The sequence below is a fragment of the Oryctolagus cuniculus genome, chromosome X, assembly GCF_964237555.1.
Source record: "Oryctolagus cuniculus chromosome X, mOryCun1.1, whole genome shotgun sequence".
NCBI lineage: Eukaryota > Metazoa > Chordata > Mammalia > Lagomorpha > Leporidae > Oryctolagus > Oryctolagus cuniculus.
Window position 1 is genome coordinate 83876758 of NC_091453.1, and position 23875 is coordinate 83900632.

At 42.3% G+C, this 23875-nt stretch overlaps 1 protein-coding gene and 1 pseudogene across 6 annotated transcripts in view; one reads left to right on the forward strand and one right to left on the reverse strand.

Annotated features, from left to right (window-relative positions):
- Positions 1–10225, forward strand: part of ACSL4 (acyl-CoA synthetase long chain family member 4) — a 90449-nt gene extending 80224 nt beyond the window's left edge. For all 6 annotated transcript variants that reach the window (XM_051827238.2, XM_070066415.1, XM_008272873.4 and 3 more), the window contains exons 15-16: positions 293–450; positions 7302–10225. In XM_051827238.2, the coding sequence (XP_051683198.1) occupies positions 293–450; positions 7302–7459 (316 nt within the window). In that variant the 3' untranslated portion in view covers positions 7460–10225. The remainder of the gene's footprint in view (positions 1–292; positions 451–7301) is intronic.
- A 10532-nt stretch (positions 10226–20757) lies between these two features.
- LOC100340185 (peptidyl-prolyl cis-trans isomerase A pseudogene) lies at positions 20758–21281 on the reverse strand (annotated as a pseudogene).
- Positions 21282–23875: the final 2594 nt, after the last annotated feature.

Consider the following 23875-nt stretch of genomic DNA (forward strand, 5'->3'; position numbering starts at 1 on the left):
TTACTTGTTGAATAGGCTACCCTTTCTCCATTAAGGAGTCTTAGCACCCTTGTTGAACATTGTTTAACCACAAATGTGAGGGTTTATTTCTGGACTCACTTTTCGGTTCCATTGGTCTACATGTCTGTCTCTATGCCAATACTGTGAGTTTTATTACTTTTTCATGAAACTTTTAACCAATAAAAGAAATACATGTTTTGAATTATTTGTCTTGTACTGTTTCATTGAATAATTTATGGATAATTTTCCTCTAAATTCTCATTTTTGTTATTTTATTTTCTATTTTTTTAAGTGACCAGTCCTATGTGATCAGCTTTGTGGTTCCTAATCAGAAAAGGTTGACACTTTTGGCACAACAGAAAGGGGTGGAAGGAACTTGGGTTGATATCTGCAATGACCCTGCCATGGAAGCTGAAATACTGAAAGAAATTCGAGAAGCTGCAAATGCCAGTGAGTAAGAAATTGCTAGTCTTTTGAAGTCCCTAAAGTCCCTAAAACAGCTGCAAGATGTTTGTTTTAATAATAGAATGCAAAGCTTAATAAACCTACCTCATGTATGTGTGCGTGTGAGATACACACACATATGAATTTGTATATGAAAGATAACTTAAATGTCACTTAATAGAATAACCAGTCTAGTTCTTTATGGTATGCTAAAACAACCCTGCCAAGTGTCATTTAACATGTGTTTGGACTAGTCCATCTTTGGATAGATCTGTTATATGGGTCTGTTTAATATCTGCAAAATAGAAACTAACAACTCTTTAGTAAGTAATTTCATGACTATGACTATGCTTTGTTAAAAGATTTATTTATTTATTTGAAAGTCAGAGTTACACACAGAAAGAAGGAGAGGCAGAAAGAGAGAAAGGTCTTCCATCCACTGATTCACTCCTCATTGGCCGCAACGGCTGGAGCTGTGCTGATCCGAAGCCTAGAGCCAGGAGCTTCTTCCAGGTCTCCCATGTGGGCGTAGGGGCCCAAGGACTTGGGCCATCTTCTACTGCTTTCCCAGGCCATAGCAGAGAGCTGGATGGGAAGTGGAACAGCCAGGTCTCGAACCAGCACCCATATGGGATGCCAGCACTCCAGACAGTGGCTTTACCTGCTACGCCACAGCACCAGCCCCTGTGCATATCCTTTTGCTCTTTGAATTGATTACCTCAGATGATACATTAACAACAAATTGGAGAGCATGTGAATGTGTACTCTGTGCCAGATGTTGTGTTAGGCAGTAGGAATACAGAAGGCAAGTAAGACATGTTGTCAGATTTCAAGGAACTCATCCATTAAGAGGGATATGGAAGAGAAGCAGCATTCTTACTAGCAAGAGCAGTATGAACAGAGAATCATGATAGAAGGGTACCTAACCCTTCCCAGGGTTGAGGGGTGTGTGGCTTATGAAAGGTTGTCTCATAGAGATGTCACTTAGGTTCATTCTTGAGAGTTGACTAGAAGTTAACTGGAGAGGGCATTCAAGGACATTGAATGATAGGAGTAGAGGCACAGAGGTGTGAAAAAGGTGATGTGGTCCAGGAACTGCAAAGACTTGGATGTGACCATAACATATCCCAAAGTACCAGGTGAGGCTGCCAAGGTGAGCAGAGACCAAGTCACAGAGTACTTTTGTATGCCAGGTTCAGAAATTTGTATTTGGGGCCAGCACTGTGCTGTAGTGGGTAAAACCGCCACCTGCAGTGCTAGCATCCCATATGGGTGCTGGTTCGAGACCTGGCTGCTCCACCTCTGATCCAGCTCCCTGCTTAAGGCCTGGGAAGGCAGTGGAGGATGGCCCAAGTCCTTGGGAGACCTAGAGGACGCTCCTGGCTTCAGGCTTCAGATTGGCCCAGCTCTAGCCATTGTAGCCACTGGGGGAGTGGACCAGCAGGTGAAAGATCTCTCTCTGTCTCTCTTTTTCTCTTTCTTTCTCTCTCCCTCTGTCTCTGCCTCCCTGTAACTCTGCCTTTCAAATAAATAAATAAATCTTTAAAAAATTTTGAACTTAATCCTATAGGCAGTGAGGAGCCATTATCAGATTTTACCAGGTTATAGATGTATTCACTCTGAGGCCCATGCTGGATATGCACTTGAGGGGGACCAGCCTGAGACGGGAGGCCAGTTCATGACGGGTATGGTAGATATTTAGATGTCGGTTGAGAGTGATGAAGTAATGAAGTATGGAATGAAGAAACATTTAGGCAGCAGAACTGTCGGAGTTTGATGATTTATTGGTAATGTCAGTAAGGGAAAAGGAGTTCCGGGTGGCCCCTAGGTTTGTAGCTCAAATGACATGCTAGATATCACTATTGCTGCAGCTAGAAAACACAGGAGGAAGAGCTGGTTTCTATGAGAAGTGGGTGGTGAGGTCAGGTTGAGGCATATGTGGTTTGAAACGCTGTTTGGATATAATCAAATTTAAAGCATCCAGGAGACAGTTGTGTATATTGGTCCAAATCTCATGGCAGAGGCCTGCATTGTACTTACAGACTTGGGGATAATTGAAGCTATGAAGAGGGTGGGCTGACCTTGGGGAAAAGAGAATGTAAAGTGTGAGAAGGCAGCTAAGGATGGGTCTGCAGACAATGCCATCACTTAGGAAATAGAGGGAGGAAGAGGAACGCACGGAAGGCCTGATGGACAGGTGGTACAAAGACAGTGCAGGGAACTGCTGAGAGTTTCCATAAAGGGAGGGGTCACCAGTTTCAAATTAGCAGAAAGGTCTGAGAAAGCTTACTAGAACATTGGTTGGGAAATAAAATAGATTGAAAATTAACTCTCAAGCTACATGCTCTGCCAGTTTTATAGCCTTTTTAAAATTTTCATGCTTTAATCAGTGTATATCATTTTAACAATATCCAATCATATTATAAGACTTGCATCAAATAGCAGCCTGTTTTGTACCTTTCCTCATCCCCAGGGCCTACCCCCTTCAACTTCAGCAGCTTTTTAGTGTATGGCATTTTGTCTCCACTTTTCTAAAGAAAATGGTTATATTGCACTGTCTTGAGGTTTTCATGTTGAGATATTGTGTATTGACCTCCTATCACAGAAGGAAACTGTCTTGCATCCAGCCCACACCATACAGACACTACCTTTCCCGGGAGAGTAGATTTTACATTTTATACTCATGTTTACATTTCCATGGCCATGAAATTATTCACATCTGAGCTACGTAGTACTTTATGATTACATTTCCGTTCTTGAGTATAACATTTCAGGAGTGAGATAGCAGGTGGAGCATCTCCTTCTCAGACTCTGTGGGTCTCTTTATCACTCTGCCTTTTTTAAATGTTTAAAAACATTTAAAAAATCTTTATATTAGATAATTGAAAATTAATCTTGATGTGAATGGAAGGGGAGAGGGAGTGGGAGAGGGGAGTGTTGTGGGTGGGAGGAAAGTTATGGGGGGAAGCTATTGTAATCCATAAGCTGTACTTTGGAAATTTATATTCATTAAATAAAATAAAATATAAATATTAAAAAAAAATCTTTATTAAAAACAAGAATAAGAAAAGGATTTATAGTAATAGGTTTCCAACTTTAACCTGACAACTAACTTTTCCCAAGAACAACTCTGAACACTGTAAAATCTTAAATAACAGTTGTCTCTTAGTGTAATCAGATTGAAAAATTATTTTATAGTTATAAACACAGCCTTACAGTACTATTTATATAATACCCTTTTATATTTTTAATAATTTATTTATTTATTTGAAAGGCAGAGAAAGAGAGATCAATCTTCCATCCTCTGGTTCACTCCCCAAATGGCTGCAGTGGCCAGGTCTGGGTCAGGCCAAAGCCAGGATCCTGGAACTCCATCCAGGTCTCATGTGGATGGCAAGGACCCAAACACTTGAGTCATCTTCTCCTGCCTTCCCAGGCCCATTAGCAGGAAAAATGGATTGGAGGCAGAGTAGTGAGGACTTGAACCAGTGCTCAGGTATGGGATGCTGGCATCATAAGCAGCAGCTTAACCCACTGAGCTACAATGCTGGCCCCTAATACCCTCCTTTTATATTAATGTCACCATGCTTCAAGAACTTCCTTAGAAACAGATTCTGATTTGTCTTTAAATGTAGTATTTCAAAAAGTTTTTCAGCCAATGGGCTATCACAAGTGTACTGCAGTTCTTCTCAGTCACTCTGTGGAGTAGAATGTTACCTGAATAATTATTATTGCATATTTACTTGCGTAAAAAAATGGGGGGTATCCAGCACTGTGGTGTAGTGGACTGAGCCTGCAGTGCCAGCGTCCCAAATAGGCACCAGTTTGAGTCCTGGCTGCCCTACTTCCCATCCAGCTCTCTGTTATGGCCTGGGAAAGCAGTAGAAGGCCCAAGTGCTTGGGCCCCTACACCCATGTGGGAGACCTAGATGAAGCTCCTGGCTCCTGGCTTCAGATGGGCCTGGCTGTAGCCATTTGGGGATTGAACCAGCAGAAGGAAGACCTCTCTCCCTCTCTCTCTGTAACTCTGTCTCTCAAATAAAACATTTTTAAAAAAGAAGCAATGGAGAAAGCCAAGCTGGGTCACAAAGCAGATAGAAAGTAGAATAAAATCTTAGGACTGGGGCCCATAACTTTACTGTGCTTATAGTGAGCATATAATTGAACAATTCATGATTTGGATAATGAATGCTGATTATGAGCTAAATGGATAAATCATGCATACGTTTACAAAAGATTTACAAATAACTTGCCAATGTTTCACTTCAAATTATAATTTCAGAGACATGCAAGAAAGCACAAAATAACCTTGATTGTATTCAGCAATTCTGTCTGATATTTCACATCTTTTACAACATGCCTGTTTATGTTTTAAATAAAAGTGTGAAGTGTCATAAGAATGAAAAGGACCTGGCATTGTGGCACGACACTTTAAGCTCCCACTTGCGATTCCAGCATTCTATATCAGAGCGCTGATTCGAGTCCTGGCTGCTCTACTTCCAATCCAGCTCCCTGTTAATGTGCCTGGAAAAGCAGCAGAGGGTGGCCCACTGCCACCCACACGGGAGATCCAGATGGAGTTCTGGACTCCTGAGTTCAGCCTGGCCTTGCCCTGCCTGCTGTGGGCATTTGGGGAGTGGATGGAAGATCTCTTTCTCTGTGTCTCCCCTTTCTCTCTGTCACTTTGCCTTATAAATAAATCTAGAAAAAAAAATGTAAAGTAATGCTTTGGGGACAGTTTGAGCAACTGCCAGTGACTATACAAATTGATATTTGCTGCCACCTGCAGGTCACACTGTTAAAAAGAATTAAAATTAAAATAAAAAATGAAAAAGAACTGTAATTCTTTTTTCTCTTTAATCTTTCTCATTTGTTAGCTCTTGATTTATTCTGTTTATAGGAAACTATGATTGCCCCCTGTTCTTTGTAGCTTGTGGTGCTAGATAATGTTTAGGAATTCAGAAATGAAACCTCTTAAGCGGCCTTTTTTTTTTTTTTTGCTTGAAATAAACTTACTGAAGATTAAATATAGGGACTTTTATAAATTAATTTGCTTGAGAACAATTGGAAAAATGCACTTGCTGTGTTTTGATCATGTCAGTGTTTCTGGAATAGGATCTTTGTAAGTAGGAAAAGTAAAATGAAATCAAAGATTTAGGGGCCCAGTCTGTAGCTGAGAATATAGCTGTTTGCTTGAGATGCAGATGTCGCCATGGGAGCACATAGGCTGATTCCAAGTAGCTCGTGCTGTAATGTGGCAGCGGACAAAACGTGTTCCACCTCTGCAAGCTCTGTGTTCACTTACTACCTGTTCAGGCAGTATTTTTCGGAAGCTGTTTCTAAGTAATATTTGAAACATTATTTTTCACACCCAGTTTTGTATTCTCCAGTTTTAATGAAACTCACTAATTCAACCAAGTTTTCCTAAAATCCACACTAGTACCAGAACAAGAATTTCCATGAGTTTGAGTTCTTTGTGCTTGTCATTGCAACCAAATTATTTCTAAAGGCTTCTAGGCTCTTCAGATATTTGCTTTTTCAAAACTGCTGTTGCGAATAATTGCATATAAAAATAAAATTCAGCAGATTAACAGTACTGATAGTGGACCTTCTCAATTTTAAGGATGATCTTGGGTTTATAACAAGTAATTCGGTACAAAATAATTTATGAGATTTTAAAATTACCGAGTGCTGTATTGATGGCCTCCGTCTTCTTATTTGCTCATATTTCTTCCAACATGTATTGAGTTGTCTGTGTCAAATGTAAGAGCATTCCATTGGGCCGGCACCGCGGCTCACTAGGCTAATCCTCCGCCTAGCGGCGCCAGCACACCGGGTTCTAGTCCCGGTCGGGGCGCTGGATTCTGTCCCGGTTGCCCCTCTTCCAGGCCAGCCCTCTGCTGTGGTCCGGGAGTGCAGTGGAGGATGGCCCAGGTGCTTGGGCCCTGCACCCGCATGGGAGACCAGGAGAAGCACCTGGCTCCTGGCTTCAGATCAGTGCGGTGCACCAGCTGCAGCACGCTGGCCGTGGCGGCCATTGGAGGGTGAACCAACGGCAAAAAGGAAGACCTTTCTCTCTGTCTCTCTCTCTCACTGTCCACTCTGCCTGTCAAAAAAAAAAAAAAAAGCATTTCATCATCTCTTAAGTCATTTCCAGATGTGAAATTCACAATGTCCTTTTTGGTTTGCATTTACATGAAGACTAAGGTATTAAAGCTTATGAGGAATGTTCGTGTAGATAGTTAATTTTCTGTAGAATGATCTAATTCATGCACTTGTATGTTTTTATGGATGGAAGTGGGCAAAACAAAGACCTGCTGTCATGGAGCTTACTTTGTAGCAGGTGAGACAAATACATGATGGGTGGTGGTAAGCACTTTGAAGAGCAAAGTGTAAGCGGATAGAAGAGACAAAGGTACTCTTTGTTTAGGGGTAGTCTAGGAAGTCCCCTCTGAGGAGGTGGCATTTGAGCAGCTGCCTGGATGAAGTAAGGAAGTGAGATATACAACTACTCTATATTAGGTAAGAATGTCATAGGCAGAGGAAGTATATATTCCTCTGAAGAGGAAGTATACACTTGATGTGTGTGTGTGTGTGTGTGTATGAATAAAAAACTGCATAGATTAAAACTGTCCAACTGAAATGACTGATATACACTTTGAGAAATAGTGAAATGATAAGGTAGTGGTATCATTAATAAAGTAGCATATAATTAAATAAGTTTGCCTCATCCTGTATCATGTAAGCCAATTCTGCAAAATTCATGCTTTATTAATTGCTTGTCTCTCCCCCTCCCCTACTCCCCACTCTTCTTTCCCCTTTGTCCTCCCTTTTCCCCATCTCTCTCCTCCTTGCAGTGAAATTGGAGCGATTTGAAATTCCAATCAAAGTTCGTTTAAGCCCAGAGCCATGGACCCCTGAAACTGGTTTGGTAACTGATGCTTTCAAACTGAAAAGGAAGGAACTGAAGAACCATTACCTCAAAGACATTGAGCGAATGTACGGGGGCAAATAAACAGCTGTTCTCCTATTTACAGTTGCCTAAGAGGTGGCCTGGTGGGTTTTCAGTGCTAGCATTTTAAGCCTTTGTCCAATCTGTTAGAATGTCAGGTTATGTCATTCTAAAGACACAGTAATTAAAAAAAAAACCAAAACTGATGAAAATAGCCGTTGAATCTACTTTACCTTAGTTTTCATAGTTCTAGTTAAGCTGAAATTGAGAAATCATTTCCCTTTAGCTGTGTCATTAATTTTAAAGCAGAAATTCTGTTTTTAAACCTTAGCCTAGGATATACTTGTTTTCAAAAACATTCAACGTTGAACAAAACAAATTGAAGTAGAATGTAGTTCGGAGACATTTGCAACTTCCAATATCTATTGTCTTCCTAGTTCAGGAGAAATTTAAATATCAAGCATGAAAAAAAATATATATGTGTTAACACTACTCAAAGCAGAAGTGCTACAGGGCTTTAAAATTCTCTTGCAACCATTTATCTTGAAGGGAAAACTCAACCGTAATATAATATACAGAACCAAATAATACCTTAGAAGGTATTATCTTATGATTATAATTGTCGCATAGGCTAGACATAGAATAATTGTAATATTGTGAATAATTACAGTGCCTACAGTAAGAATAAAACAAACGTACATACCAAAAATACCTAGTAATGTATTTGAAGGGAACTTGAACTGCCTTTTTGAAACTTTGAGATCAAAAACCAGTAATTGTAATTATCTGAATGAATTAAGAGGAAAGTACACTTTTTAAAATGCTGAAAATTGCCTTTCTGTGATTCTGGTTCAACATAAGAGACTGAGACCGAGAGAAAAATGATAAAAATTTAAATGATAAATTTAAAGGATAAAAATTTAAGGAAGCATTTTTTCTTTTGCATAAGGTAAATCATGAGTACTTTGAATTAAGACCCTTGCACAGCACTGAACCTGGAGAAGATTTAGGCTCTCAATTTGTCTTTGATAACAGGGATTGACTTTAAAATGTACTTGTGTTAAATTATCTCTGTAATTTATGGTCTATTTGCTATTGCTGATTTGATCCTTAATCAGTAGTTTGCATTTCAGAAAGTCTTTCATTTTGCTTTAATTTTAGCAAAGCGGGTTATGAAAAATGACTTCCCCTAAGTCTTATTCAAACCTACGGGTGATTAATTAACTTGGATGACTTCAGGGAGGTTAAAGGGAAGAAAACACTGTTACCACTTTTTTGTTGTTGTTTGTGAAGCGTTTAGAAACTGGAAATGCTAGATTTGGGAGAAGGGCAGAGTTACTTGAAAAGGGACTGATATTTGAGTTGGAACTTGGAGTGTGGGTTTCTTTTTGAATCTTTAATTAAAATCTGGGATCATAGGTCCCTGGTAGATATTCACACTCAAACCATAGTTAACTGTTGAAAGCAAAACTTCTTAATACTGTCATTCTTTGCACTTTTTCTTAATCGTTTTATATATAAGCATATGTGTATGTGTGTGTGTCTGTGTGTGTGTATACACAAACACATATTGTTGCTTACATTGCTTTGTACAGATGTGGGCCACCACTGTAACAAAATGAATTTTTTCTCTAAAGTATTTATAAAGAAAATATTTAAATATTATGTATATGGTGGTAATAAGGAAAAAAATAATCTGGTATTATAAACAAGAACGAAGGTTTTTTCTAAAATTTCTTTTGGTTCAGTGTTCTACAAAGCAAAATCCTAGGCACGTTTTTCCGAAGTTACAGATGAGTGTTCTCATTCTTCCCACCTGACCTTGGAAGGATGATAAACGATTTTTGTCCAGTAGGCTACTAGTCAGCTTCTACTGTTTTTGGCCCACTGTCACTCCTTTAAGGATGATTTTCTTACACTTTTCCAATATGTGACTTTTGCCCCCATTGGGAATGGTGATTTTAAATGTGTGAGTGCATGCATACTCTCTTATCTCAGATATTTGCAGCCCTTTCCCACCCCCATCTCCCGAAAGCTGGAACACTGCCAACTAATCTGTTGTATAGGTCCTTTGGAAACACGTAATTAATACTTAAGGTTGGGTGCTGCTAATTCTTTGTGAAAATCCAAATATTGTTAAGGGACCAGGGAGATGCCACTACCCCCTGATTTTTCATCTAAAAATATACATGTTTGTGTAAACAGAAATCTTTCCATATTCATGGTGACTTTTTAAGTATTGGAATCTAAAGATTTTGATCTCACATTTTTATACCTGTTTAAATTGTTCACAGTTACTACATGTCAGCCATCCAAGTTGTACTTAAAAAATTTACTACAAGTATGAACATTTCTGAGTCAAGCACTTGTGACTTTTGTTTTAAAGACATAAAAAGTATCCTGCCTCTTTGATATTTGTATTCATTCTTTTTTTTCTGTAGTAGAGGAATAATTGTATGGCTATTCAGAATGGAAATACGGATAAATGAGTCCAAGAGTCAGAAGTAAAAGAGACAGTAATGTTTCTTTGATGATGGAGAGTGACGAGCAGTCCTCGCCTATATTTTCCTCATAGCATATGACAAATGTTTCTGAGGTAGCAAGATGAGAACAGGTTAAAGAGTCTGTGATGTTTTGGATTTGGAGAGAAGTATTTTAGTTTTTAAATGTAGTTACCAATTATAATGTATTCATATTTGTACCTTCTGTTACAATGCACGATTGCAGGATTGTTATTTAGATTTTGTGTTTATTCTTGATGAAAAGCTTTGTTTGTTCTTGTTTTTAAGTTTGCACTCAAATCTTAAATAAATCCACCCATGTTATCAAGCCAATTTGTGCTTAATTATGTGAGATAAAGTCTATAAGCTTGAAGATTATTAACCAAACTTTTAAACACACAACTATTAAAGTACTCATCTCTAGGTTTACAAAATTACATTAAGCAGGTATATTAGTGAGCTTTTTATTATTTTAACTAAAATACCCAAGAGGAACTTACTGGGAAGGAAAACATTTACTCCTGTTGACATTTTGGAGGTTCACAGTTCAAGGTTGGGTGGCAGTCCCATTAGCCTGACATCTGGTGGAGGCTGATGATGGGGGAACATGTGTGGAGAAAAGATCACATGATGAGCCAGGAAACACAGAGACACGGGGAGTGCACTCTTAGCCCCTCCATGTAGTCTATCCTCACAAGGCGGTCAGGATTCAATCATGGGCTCTTCCCCAGCAGCCTAATCTGATCCAATCACTGGCCCTGCGGTAATTGGATCGCGCTTCCTTCCTAAGCCTTCAGCCATTAGCATTAATCTGTTAAATGGTAATGGAACACTGAGTTTCAAATGTCTGCATGAGTTTGGGGAGCCAAGTCCTATTGAATCCATTAGAGCAGGTAACCTGGCTTAAAGAAGTCTGATCCATTAGTTCAGAGCATTTGACCCCAAAGTTGTGTGTGACATGGGTACAGTTAACAGTATAATGCTTTTAGAGTACAGATGTTGCAGGAAAAACATAGTTACGTTGTGTGAATTATTATTAGGTGGTAATAAAGGATATCCGTTACTTTTAAGCTAACTGATATTTAGGGAAATTAATGTATCTGTGTGATACAAGGGTGCACGTAAAATGATATTAAGAGTTCTGGAATCAGACTGCCTGAGTCTGCTTTCTGCTTTTGCCGCTCACTTGTGTGACTTTGTACAAGATAATTAATTTCTTGCAGCTGCATTTCTCTCTCTGGGAAAATGGGTTTGATAGATCTATCGGTGTTGTTGTGGAGGTTAGAGTCAATCCATGTAAAGTGTTTGGAACAATACCTTATGTTGGGTATTATAGTAATTACCATTATTGTATCCAAGTATTCATCAGTCCAGTTATTTATGAAGTATTACTAGCACACTCAAAGCCTTAAAGCACAGGAACCTTTTATCTGCCAAGGCTCATTTGGATATTTATAACATCCATTCATGGGCCATACAAAATGATCAACTGAAAAATTAGCCTGCTATACATTTACTGCATTTTGAGTTCCACCTGCAGTTGCTTTGTCAGGGCCCGACCAAATGATTTCACAGGCCTTATAGAGTTCACAGGCCCGACATTCCCCACCTGTGTAAGGATTGATTTCTTACTTCTGAAGATGTAGTAGAAAGAGTTCTGGATTTAGAGGCCCAAACCTGGACTCATTGTATCACTAAATTTGTATTGGTGGGCAAATCTCTCAACATCCTCTTAGCCTTAGTTTCTTCTTCCTATTAAATAAAGCCAGTGTCCAAAAAAGATGTCCTTTGTAAAAAGGGAATGATGAATGACAGGAGAAATGGGGAATGTGATAGTTCCTAAGGTCGATCACATCTAGCTTCAGTTTCTGATATCGCTGTCCCAAGCTAATTTTAAATGATGCTGTAGGTCCCAAGTTTCCCACAGGGGTATGAGGCTGTGGATGATGCTACTGCAAAAGTGAGGATTCTACTACTTCCGAAGGAGTCTGTCCCCCTCCGGTTTTTTTTTTATCCACAGACTGCATACATGCATTGTGTGTGTGTGTGTAACAGTATTTTATGAAGATGTTTTTTTGAAAAATACTATTACAGCAAACCTGATTTGTCTTCAAAATTTTCCTGGTTGACTTCCTTATGTCTTTTTTTTTTTTTACTTTTATTTAGTAGATATAAATTTCCAAAGTAGAGTTTATGGATTACAATAGATGTCCCCCCCATAACTTCCCGCCCACCCTCAACCCTCCCATCTCCCGCTCCCACTCCCATTCCATTCACATCAAGATTCATTTTCAATTATCTTTATATACAGAAGATCAATTTAGTATATACTAAGTAAAAATTTCCACAGTTTGCACCCACACAAAACACAAAGTGCAAAATACTGTTTGATTCATAGCATTAATTCACATTGAACTACACATTAAGGACAGAGATCCTACATGAGGAGTAAGTGCACAGTGACTCCTGTTGTTGACTTAACAAATTGACACTCTTGTGTAAGGCGTCAGCAATCTCCCCAGGCTCTAGTCATGACTTTTTTTATTTATTTATTTATTTATTTATTTTTTTGACAGGCAGAGTGGATAGAGAGAGAGAGACAGAGAGAAAGGTCTTCCTTTTGCCGTTGGTTCACCCTCCAATGGCCGCCACGGCCGGCGCGCTGCGGCCGGCGCACCGCGCTGATCCGATGGCAGGAGCCAGGAGCCAGGTGCTTTTCCTGGTCTCCCATGGGGTGCAGGGCCCAAGCACCTGGGCCATCCTCCACTGCACTCCCTGGCCACAGCAGAGGGCTGGCCTGGAAGAGGGGCAACCGGGACTAGAACCCGGTGTGCCGGCGCCGCTAGGCGGAGGATTAGCCTAGTGAGCCGCGGCGCCGGCCATGACTTTTTTTTTTAAAGATTTATTTATTTGAAAGGCGGAGAGAGAGAGGTCTTCCTTTTCACTCCTCAAATGCACACAACAGCCAGGTCTGAGCCACTCCAAAGCCAGGGGCCCAGAACTTCATACAGATTTCCCACGTGGATGTCAGGGGCCCAAGTACTTGGGCCAGCTTCTGCTGATTTCCCAGGCTCATTAGCAGGGAGCTGGATCAAAAGCAGAGCAGCCGGGACTCCCAACAGGCACTCCAATATGGGATGCTGGTGTTGCAAGTGGCAGCTTCTTAAAACCCTGCTGCACTGCAACACTGGCCCTGACACTGATTTTCTGTTTCATTTATTTAACTGCTGGCTGTCATCTGCTAAGTTGAGGTGATGAACCTGTAAAATATGAATGTCCAATAGAATTTTCTGTCAAGTTGAAAATGTTCTGTATCTCTGTTCTCCATTACAAAAGCCACTAACACATGTTACTTTTGAACATTTGCAATGTGGCTAGTGTGATAGAGGAATTGCATTTTTTAATTTTATATCCATATTGGACAGCACAACTCTATATAGATTGCAAGCCACAGTTTGAAAAGCACAGGTTTCAAGTGAGTGATTCTATGAAGTCTATGGAAGACAGCTACCCCCTACCCTGTCTTCCATTTGCTTCACCTCTGAGACAGCCACTCTCAACACTTAGTTGACCGTTGATACTTACTATTATCTAAATAGCATGCTTTGTATTATTGTCTCTTGATATTGTCACTATACATTGTCCTTTCACTACAAACAGGCACACTTCCCATCCACCCAGTATACATGCATAGTTAGATCAGTAAGTCTTTGTATTATAATAACTAAGTTACTTAAAGCTGAAAACTAGGGTTAATTTTCCTTTCTTTTCTTGAAGCTAATAACTGTCTTTCTTCCATTTGCTTGGTTTTCTGTGTACTTATCACCAATTCAACCCCAGACTTTCTACTAATTGTCTAAATCTCCTCTCAAGACTTGTAGATCACAAGAATTCTAACATCCTCATGTGGCAGTCTCTCTGATAACTTTGCAACCTACTCCAATCTAGATCATGCCCTCTTTTCCCATGGTGCAGGGCCATTATCTTGGGATTTCCCCTCAGCTTTAATAGGTATTGGACCTTTTATTCCCTGAATTCCATGTCTTCTTGATTGGATTGTTAACTTACTTGTTTTTTGTTTTTTGTTTTTTTTTTTTTTTGTTTTGTTTTGTTTTTTTTTTTTTTTTTTGTTGGAGCACATCCTACAAGTAGAGGTACATTTGAGACCTTAATTGATCATTTTATTGGGTGTAGAATTGAAAATTTCCAGGGACCAGTGCTGTGGAGTAGTAGGCTAAGCCTCCGCCTGCAGTCCCAGCATCCCATATGGGCACCGGTTCGGGTCCTGGCTGCTCCTCTTCCGATGCAATTCTCTGCTATAGCCTGGGAAAGCAGTAGAAGATGGCCCGGGTGCTTGGGCCCCTGCACCCACGTGGAAGACCCAGAAGAAGCTCCTGGCTCTTGGCTTTGATCGGTGCAGCTCCAGCCTTTTTGGCCATTTGGGGAATGAACCAACAGATGGGAGACCTTTCTCTCTGCCTCTGTCTAACTCTACTTCTCAGATAAATGAAATCTTTTAAAAAAGAATCGAGAATTTCCTCTCTATTAAAAGTATCATCCCATTGTCATTAAACATTCTACCTCACCTTTCTCCCACAGAAACCTTGCATTCTGTTCACTTTTGTGTTTTCCAGTATGTTAAGCTCTTCTCTGCCAGCACTTCTTCACCCTGGATTCACCTAGGAATCACATTGGGAAGGTTGACAACAGTAACAACAAAAAGCAAAAAACAGGGTCCATGATTCATCTCTCAGTGGCCAATGGTGGCCTTCCTACGATGTCTCTAGATTCCTTCATGACCCTTGCTGTTTAGGACCAAGCCACAAAAGAATTAACAGAGGAAGCTGTGGTCTTTTCAGATTACCCAGGAAGGACACTCCCAGTTAACTGTTGGATCCCCTACCCTGTTTGTATAGGATTGATTTGTTTTCCTTTTACTTTGTCAGGTTAGCTGTTTCCTTTGGCACTGGAAAGACTAAGAGATTGTGAGAGGATGAGGTATATGGAACCAGGATGTTTCTTGGAAGGTGCCCCTAAGGGTATGGAGAACCAGAAATGGGCTCTAATCGCGGATGCGACACTTGGGAGTACTAAACATCAACTTTTCCCCATTCAGTTTTTTGCCTTGTGATTGTAACAAATCAATCTGACAAAACCACCAAGAGATTCCTATGAACAAAGGAAAAGGGAAAAGAAGAGAGAAGGTGTTAAAAAATTCACTCAATCATTTTGCTCTCCAGAGTGACTTTTGGGGGCAGAAATCTATAAACAATGCTTTTGATGTCAGGTATTTATTTTTGTGCCTAGCTCTTTGCTGGCCCATGGAGTTAATAAGAAGCTCAATCAGATTACACACACACACACACACACACAAACACACACAAATATGTTACAGACATGTTGACATGCTTTCTTTATGGCCAACAGCACTTCTATGCCTTTCTCATTTAAGCTCTGTCTTAAACATTTCTTTAAGGAAGGACACTCCAAGCAAGCACCTCATTCAGTTTGGAATGGTGAACAGCTTGTATCAACATTGGAAAATAACAATGTGGCTCCCAAAGAGTGGGGGAAGGGCAGGGCCAGAAAAAGAGGACTTCCTTCCCAGACAGTGACTGCTTGAGGTGCTTGAGGGAGCGATGGAGAGACAGGTGCTGAACTCTGTCAAATATGCCTTACCCCCACCCCTGCCACCTTCTATTAACGTAGATCTGCATTTTCTTATGCATCGGGACTCATGATTGGGACAGAATTAATAACCATTCTTAGGGAGTCCAAGTGAAGGAAAGAATGTGGAGTTTTCTGTTTCATTTCTGCTTTTTCTTCAAGAGGCTCCCTGGTCTCACTTTGCTTGTGAATTCTTCCTTTTTGCTTATGGTATAAATAGTAGTTTTTTGTTTTAAGATTTATTTGAAAGTCACAGTTACACACACACACACAGAGAGAGAGAGAGAGAGAGAGAGGTCTTCCATCTGCTGGTTCACTCCCCAATTGGCCAAAACGGCCGGGGCTGTGCCAATCCAAAGCAAGGAGCCAGGAGCTTCTTCCGGGTCTCCAGTCTTCTTGGGAGTGCAAGCGCCCAAGGACTTGGGCCATCTTCTACTGCTTTCCCGGGCCATAGCAGAGAGCTGGATTGGAAGTGGAGCAGCTGGGACTAGAACTGGCGCCCATATGGGATGCCAGCACTGCAGGTGGTGGCTTTACCTGCTACACTACAGCGCCAGCTGTGTGAAGGTAGACATTGTTTCTGTCTTGTGAACTTGTGTCGCCTGTGCCTGGCACATATATGTGCCCAGAAAATATTTACTGAATGAATGAAGAAATCTAGGTCTTTAAAAGATAAGTATGATTTGCGTTCATGAGAAGGGTTAAGGGTGTAGAGGGGAGAGGAACAATATTAACAGAGCCACCTATGGTCATGGTGTGTGCCAGGCACAATTTTAGAGCAGCTGAAGGTCGCAGAACTGCTCATGCTTTGAGGCAGTGGGAAATGATCAGGCCCCATCATGCCACTTTAACATAATGCGGGTTGAACAAAGAGTCACTGATGCATTATTGCCCAAGAACAAAATCAAAATTAAACGAATGGTAGTTGACACAACCAGTCTTCACTTGTCGTTTGGCACCTAATTTCAAGTCAAGCTCTGTCTACCCACCATGGGGACAATTTCTTACATGGTCTGAGGTCTGAATCCAATCATTCCCAAATTGTCCCTTATCATTTCTTATTTGAAAGCCGTCATGAAAGCCAGAGGATGCTTGTGACAAACAGCCTCGCCTCTCCACTCAAGAGAATGGGCTGAGACTCAGGAAGTGCAGTGAAAGCAAGGCTGTATTAACGATCTTGCAAGACTGCGGGCCTCGTGGGCCAGCACACCTGGGGCACTTTATAGCAAGCTATTTCTTTGCTAGCACACGGTCTCGTGCCCCTCCTCCCCACTAGCTGAGTAACTATGGGGTTACAATCTTCCTGGTATTTGTTTCAGCTGTTTTGGCCACGCCTAACTTCCTGCCTGCCTAAGGACTTTCAGGTGCATGTAACTTTCAGTCTTTGAACCAAATATTTACTTGTCATAATGCTCTACCATCCCTCCTGATGCGGGGGTGGGGGGAAGGGAACTCTGTTGTTCTCCCCTAATGTTAGAAGCATTGCTTTCCACTTAGAGGAAGGATCTGAGTGGCTATTTCCTACTCAAACTTCCTCTCCGGCGTCACACCCTCAGGGAACTCTTTCCTGAGCTGAGATTGAGGTAAATCCCCCTCTCTGGTTCTCATAGCACCTCATGCGTTTTGTTCATCATAAAATGACACCAACAGTTAATGCATTAAATATTTTCTTTTAAAGATTTATTTATTTATTTGAAAGTCAGAGTTACATGGAGAGAGGAGAGGCAGAGAGAGAGAGAGAGAGAGAGAGAGAGGTCTTCCATACTTTGGTTCACTCCCCAACTGGCCATAACGGCCAGAGCTGCACCGATCTGGACCCAGGAGCCAGGAGCTTCTTCCGGGTCTCCCATGCGGGTGCAGGGGCCCAAGAACTTGGGCCATCTTCTACTGCTTTCCCAGGCCATAGCAGAGAGCTGGACCAGAAGAGGAGCAGCCGGGACTAGAACGGCGCCCATATGGGATGCCATGCTTCAGGCCAGGACTTTAACCCGCTGCACCACAGCGCCGGCCCCAATGCATTAAATATTCTCAAGGGGGCTGCCATGTGGCACACTGGGTTAGGCCATCGCCTGCAACACCAGCATGCCATATTGGAGCACCAGTCCAGTCCTGGCTGCTCCGCTTCTAATCTAGCTCCCTGCAAATATACCTGGGAAAGCAGCAGATGATGGGCCAAGTATTTGAGTCCCTGTCACTCATGTGGGAGACCTGCATGGAGTTCTTGGCTCTTGGTTTCAGCCCAGCCAAGCTGCTGGGAGCATTTGGGGAATGAGCCAGAAGATGGAAGATTCTCTCTCTGTCACTCTGCCTTTCAAATAAAATAAATCTCTTAAAAAGTATTCCAGGGGGCTGGTGTTGTGGCATGACTGGTAAGGCTGGAGCTTGCGATGCCAGCATCCTGTATGGGTGCCAGTCCCTGCTAATGGCCTGGGAAAACAGTGGAGGATGGCCCCCAAGTGCTTGGGCCTCTGCATTCATGTGGGAGATCCAGCGGAAGCTCCTGGCTCCTGGCTTCGGCCTGGCCCAGCCCCGATTGTTGTAGCCATTTGGGGAGTGAAGCAGCAGATGGAAACCTCTCTCTCTGTCTCTCTCTCTCTCTCAAATAAATAAAAGATGAATAAAAAAAAGTTTTCCAGGCACTTTACAAGCATTATCTTAATCCTTTGCTATGCTAAGTACTTTGATCATTATGTCCATTTTGCAGATGAAGAAACTAGAGATTGGGAGGCTCTTCAAGATAACACAGCTGATAGGTGGCCAAGCCAGCACTGTAAAACAGGTTAGTGTGAGGCTAGAGCTGTTGTTCTTAAGGTTGACGGTTTACTTCTTTCTTTTTCAAAAAAATTATTTAATTTATTTCAAAGAGTTACAGAGAGAAAGAGGGAGAGACAGAGAAGTCTTCCATCAGCTGGTTCACTCCCCAGTTGGCTGCAACGGCCAGAGCTGTGCTGATCCGAAGCCAGGAGCCAGGAGCTTCTTCCAGGTCTCCCACGTGGGTGCAGGGGCCCAAGGCCTTGGGCCATCTTCTACTGCTTTTCAGAGGCCATTAGCAGGGAGCTCTAGCAGAAGTGGAACAGCCAAGACAGGAACCCGTTACTGTGCTGGCATCACAGGTGGCAGTTTAAGCCACTGAGTCACAATGCCTGCCCCAACTATTTACTTCTAACTGGGCTTTTGCCACACCTTGTTGCAGTGGTCTGGGTAACGTTCTCTGCCCACCCCCACTCCCGCAGGATGTTAGCTCCATGACAGCTGGAGCCCAGTCCCTGTAGGAAGCAAGTATCATCTGGATGCCCAGTGCCTAAGGCAGGGCAGGCCGCAGAAAGGAGCAAGAAGCATTAGTTACAAAACATTGATGAGGAATGAAAACTACAAGTCTCCACCAGATGGGGCTGTGGGAGTCCAAGAGAAAGTATAGTCTGGACTGTCTGTCTTTCCTACTCATTTCCCACAGACAAGCCAAGTGTCCACATGGTTTTCCTTCCTTGTCCTGTGTCCCGAAAACACTGAGTGCTGAGTGCGTGGGAGAAACCTTTTCAAGATACTGTTTAGGCAGGAATTGACACCAATTTGACAATCTCATTGCAGACCTTATGTCTTGGCCTAAAAGGATGACCTTACCCCCCATCTTTTCAGATTCTTGCACTTCTTTCAGACAGCTCAGCGTGGTTTTCAGGCCCATTAAATAGCTAGCAATAAAATCTGAATTCCACAAAGTATTGAAGGAGGTTGCGCGATGCAGTGGGAAGTTTCCTTGACTTAGAGGCAAGCTAGGATTCTGGTGGGACTGCCATTAACTTCCTGGGGACTTCAGGCACGCCCATCTCCTCTCTGGACCTGCGTGTCCTCTGTTAGGAAACTGGCACAGTTTCATCTATGGTGCGATCTACACCCTGATTTACATCCCAAGCTCTAGCCCCCGCTGCCATTGCTGGAAGCCAGGTGGCCACATGGCCCAACCTCTGTGGTCAAGCTCCACCCCCATCCTAATGGGATTCACTGCTCCTGCTTCCCTGCCCGCCCCCCCGGCTAAGTTTCCAAAGGGCCTGTTTCTGAACACGTGCTCTCTTGGCTCCTCTCTCTTGGCTCTTCTCTCCTGACCTCTTGGCTTCTCTCTTCTCTCACTCCCCTCTCTCTCCTCCTCTCTCCTCTTTCTCTCTTCTCTCTCTTATCCTTCTTCGTCCCTCCCCTCCAGCCTGCTGGGTTTTCCCCAATAAACCTTTTCCTTACTCCGGTGTTTGGTGTGCTTTGTGCCGGCTAACATCCATCAATATATAACATCCTCAGCTATAGAATAAAGGGATTAGGTGAGACTTCCATCTGGGAAACCTTGTGCTTTTCCTGCTAGCGTCTGCACAAAGGACATTAGGCAGAAGCATTATAGAAGGATGGTAATAAGGATCTTGGACCCTGGTTCAAATCTAACTTGGCTGCCAATGAGGTCCATGACTTTGGGCAAGTTACTTAACCTCTCTGGCCCTCAGTTTCCTCATCTGTAGAGTGGGAATGATACTATAGCTACCTCACTGGGTTGTTCTGAAGGATTAAGTGAGACAATGCACATGGAATGTTTAACGCAGTGCTTATACATAAACTTTCAGTAAAAGCTAGTGTCACATAGAACTGACTCACATTTTAGTAACTGTCCAGAGTTTTCTTGTACACATTTGGTCGCTATCAAAACACAGGGAGGTTTTAAGTAATAAAACTACAAACCAGCGGCTGGCACTGTGACATAGCAGGTAAAGTCACCACCTGAGACGCTGGCATCTCATGTGGGTACCATTTCGGGTCCTGGCTGCTCCACTTCTGATCCAGCTCCCTGCTAATGGCCTGTGAAAATCAGCAGAAGATGGCCCAAGTCCTTGGGGCCCTGCACACATATAGGAGACTGGAAGAAACTCCTGGCTCCTGGCCGTGTCTTGGCTGCTTCCGTGGGTGAAGCGAGACAATTGCCTAGGAAGAAACAAGAGGACTCCCACCTTTTTTTAAGGACAACTTGTTATTTAGTTTTTATTTCATGATCATATCTTTATCTCTGAAATCCTGCTACATTTGGAGAGGCAGTAAGGAAAACATGGAACCCAAAGAACTGGAGTGACAGCACAATTAAAGGACATGACAAGCAAATGGGAGGGAGGGGTGCTCGCCTGAGCCACAGAAGGAATGGTCTGGTGGTTAAGAGAAAACACATCAGATGGATGAGAGCTGTCTGCAGTAGGCAATGCTCATCTTCTTGCTACTCTGAGACCCAAAGTTCTCCATGGCTTTCACAATACTCATGTCCCTTTCACTCTGCCAAAGACCGTGTGCTCACCATCTGACCATTCAGGCTGGGCAGTGCAGATGAAAAACTGGGAACCGGTTGTGTTGGGTCTGGCAAATGCCATGGCCAAGATGCCAGGACCTGTATGCTTCAGGATGAAGTCCTCATCACTGGGGGCAAGTCCTCTCCATAGATGGACTTGCCCCCAGTGCCATTATGGTGTGTCAAGTGCCTTCCCTGGCACGTAAACCCTGGAATAATCCTGTGAAAGCAGGAACCCTTATAACCGAGTCCTTCGTCTCTGATGCGCAGAGCATGGATGTTTTCTGCTGTCTTTAGAACTTGCTCTGCAAATAGCTTGAAGGAGATTCAAGCCCACAGGCGCCCCAGTGCTGGCAGTGTCAAAGGACAGGGTGGGGTTGACCATGGCCGAGGGCGAGCAGCTGCGGGTGACAATGGCGCCTGCAAAACCAAGGACCCTTTCTTGAATGGTAATCACGGGCTATATCTTAGTAGAGGATACATTTGTCAAGACTCCTCAAATGTACAATGGATGTTTATACATCTCATTGTATGTACAGTTTACCTCAAAAGGAAGAAAACCAGCAAATGTTGAACTGAAAGATAGGTATGGGAAAAGTGCTTAAGAGCGAAGTATCCTGGGGCCAGTGCTGTGGTGCAGTGGGTTAAAGCCCTGGCCTGAAGCATGGCATCACATATGGGCGCCGGTTTGAGACCCGGCTGCTCCACTTCTCATCCAGTTCTCTGCTATGGCCTGGGAAAGCAGTGGAAGATGGTCCAAGTCCTTGGAGCTCCTGGATCATGCCTATGGATCAGTGCAGCTCTGGCCGTTGCAACCATCTGGGGACTGAACCAGCGGATGGAAGACCTCTCTCTTTGTTTCTAGCTCTCTCTGTAACTCTGTCTTTCAAATAAAATAAATCCTTTTAAAAAAAAGAGTGAAGTATCCTGATGTCTGCAAGTTCATAAAAAGATAATAGATGGAGCGATGGACAGGTGAGTGATGGATAGGCCAGGACAAGAAAATATTTGTGGCAGAATCTAAGTGGTAACAAGGTAAAATTCTTTGAAATTTTATATAATATTTTGGGAGAAAATATGTAACTACATGTTCCACATTCTCCACAAAGAATAGGCCCTGAATGAGGGGAGGAAAGGCTTCAGGAAGCACCAGCTACAGACTAAGAAGTTACTGTTCATTTACAAAGGGATGCATTGACACGCAATCAGAATAGATGTTGGCTGTGAAGAACCAGGATGGCCTTATACAGCCACGTCATCACAGGCCAAGAAGAAGGGGCGCACAGACTCTAGAGCGTCCCATTTCCCAGAGGATGAAGCCAGGATCTCAGTTCCTGGGGCATCATGGAGCGCTTGGGTCATTCTGGGCCTCCCTTGTCTCTCCGGATGCTTCTACTTGATCCCTGTGCTCGTTTCAGGTACCTGAAAGCTCCCTTGCCTGCCGGCCTCCCTAAAGCAACGAAATCATTTTTCAAACACTTTTTGCACAGCTTTGTTAGAAGAAGACAGAGCCCAATGTAAACAGATCAATGTAAATATCTCCTGAGCACTTACTATGTGCCAAGGAAGGTGAAAGATACAAATAAGGTAGACACAAATCCTGTCCTCAAAAGGATGGCGGAGGCCATTGAAAAGCACTTCCATCACTGTTAGCCTCTGCTAGATAAGTGATCATAAAGATTACAGATGCTACTTCAAGTTTCTTTTTTTTTTTAACTTTTATTTAATGAATATAAATTTCCAAAGTACAGCTTATGGATTACAATGGCTCCCCCCCATAACTTCCCTCCCACCTGCAACCCTCCCATCTCCCAATCCCTCCTCCCTTCCATTCACATCAAGATTCATTTTCAATTCTCTTTATATACAGAAGATCAGTTTAGCATATATTAAGTAAAGATTTCAACAGTTTGCACCCACATAGAAACATAAAGTGAAAAATACTGTTTGAGTACTAGTTATAGCATTAAATCACAATGTACAGCACATTAAGGACAGAGATCCTACATGAGGAGTAAGTGCACAGTGACTCCTGTTGTTGACTTTACAAATTGACACTCTTGTTAATGGCATCAGTAATCACCCTAGGCTCTTGTCATGAGTTGCCAAGGCTATGGAAGCCTTTTGAATTCACCAACTCTGATCATATTTAGACAAGGTCGTAGTCAAAGTGGAAGTTCTCTCCTCCCTTCAGAGAAAGGTACCTCCTTCTTTGATGACCTGTTCTTTCCACTGGGATCTCACTCGCGGAGATCTTTCATTTAGGTTTGGTGTGGTGTTGTTTTTTTTTTTTTTTTTTTTTTTTTTTTTTTTTTTTTTTTGCCAGAGTGTCTTGGCATTCCATGCCTGAAATACTCTCATGGGCTTTTCAGCCAGATCCGCATGCCTTAAGGGCTGATTCTGAGGCCAGAGTGCTGTTTAGGACATCTGCCATTCTATGGGTCTGCTGTGTATCCTGCTTCCCATGTTGGATCGTTCTCTCCCTTTTTGATTCTATCAGCTAGTATTTGCAGACACTATTCTTGTTTATGCGATCCCTTTGGCTCTTAGTCCTATCATTATGATCAATTGTGAACTGAAATTGATCACTTGGACTAGTGAGATGGCATTAGTACATGCCACCTTGATGGGATTGAATTGGAATCCCCTGGTATGTTTCTAACTCTACCGTTTGAGGTTAGTCAGCTTGAGCATGTCCCAAATTGCACATCTCTTCCCTCTCTTATTCCCACTCTTATATTTAACAGTGATCACTTTTCAGTTAAGTTTCAACACTTGAGAATAACTGTGTATTGATTACAGTATTCAACCAAAAGTATTAAGTAGAACAAACAAACAAAAATACTAGGAGGGATAACGTATCAAGCTGTTCATCAACAGTCAGGGTGAGGGCTGATCAAGTCACCGTTTCTCATAGTGTTCATTTCACTTTAAAAGGTTTCCTTTTTGGTGCTCAGTTAGTTGTCACCAATCAGGGACAACATATGATATTTGTCCCTTTGG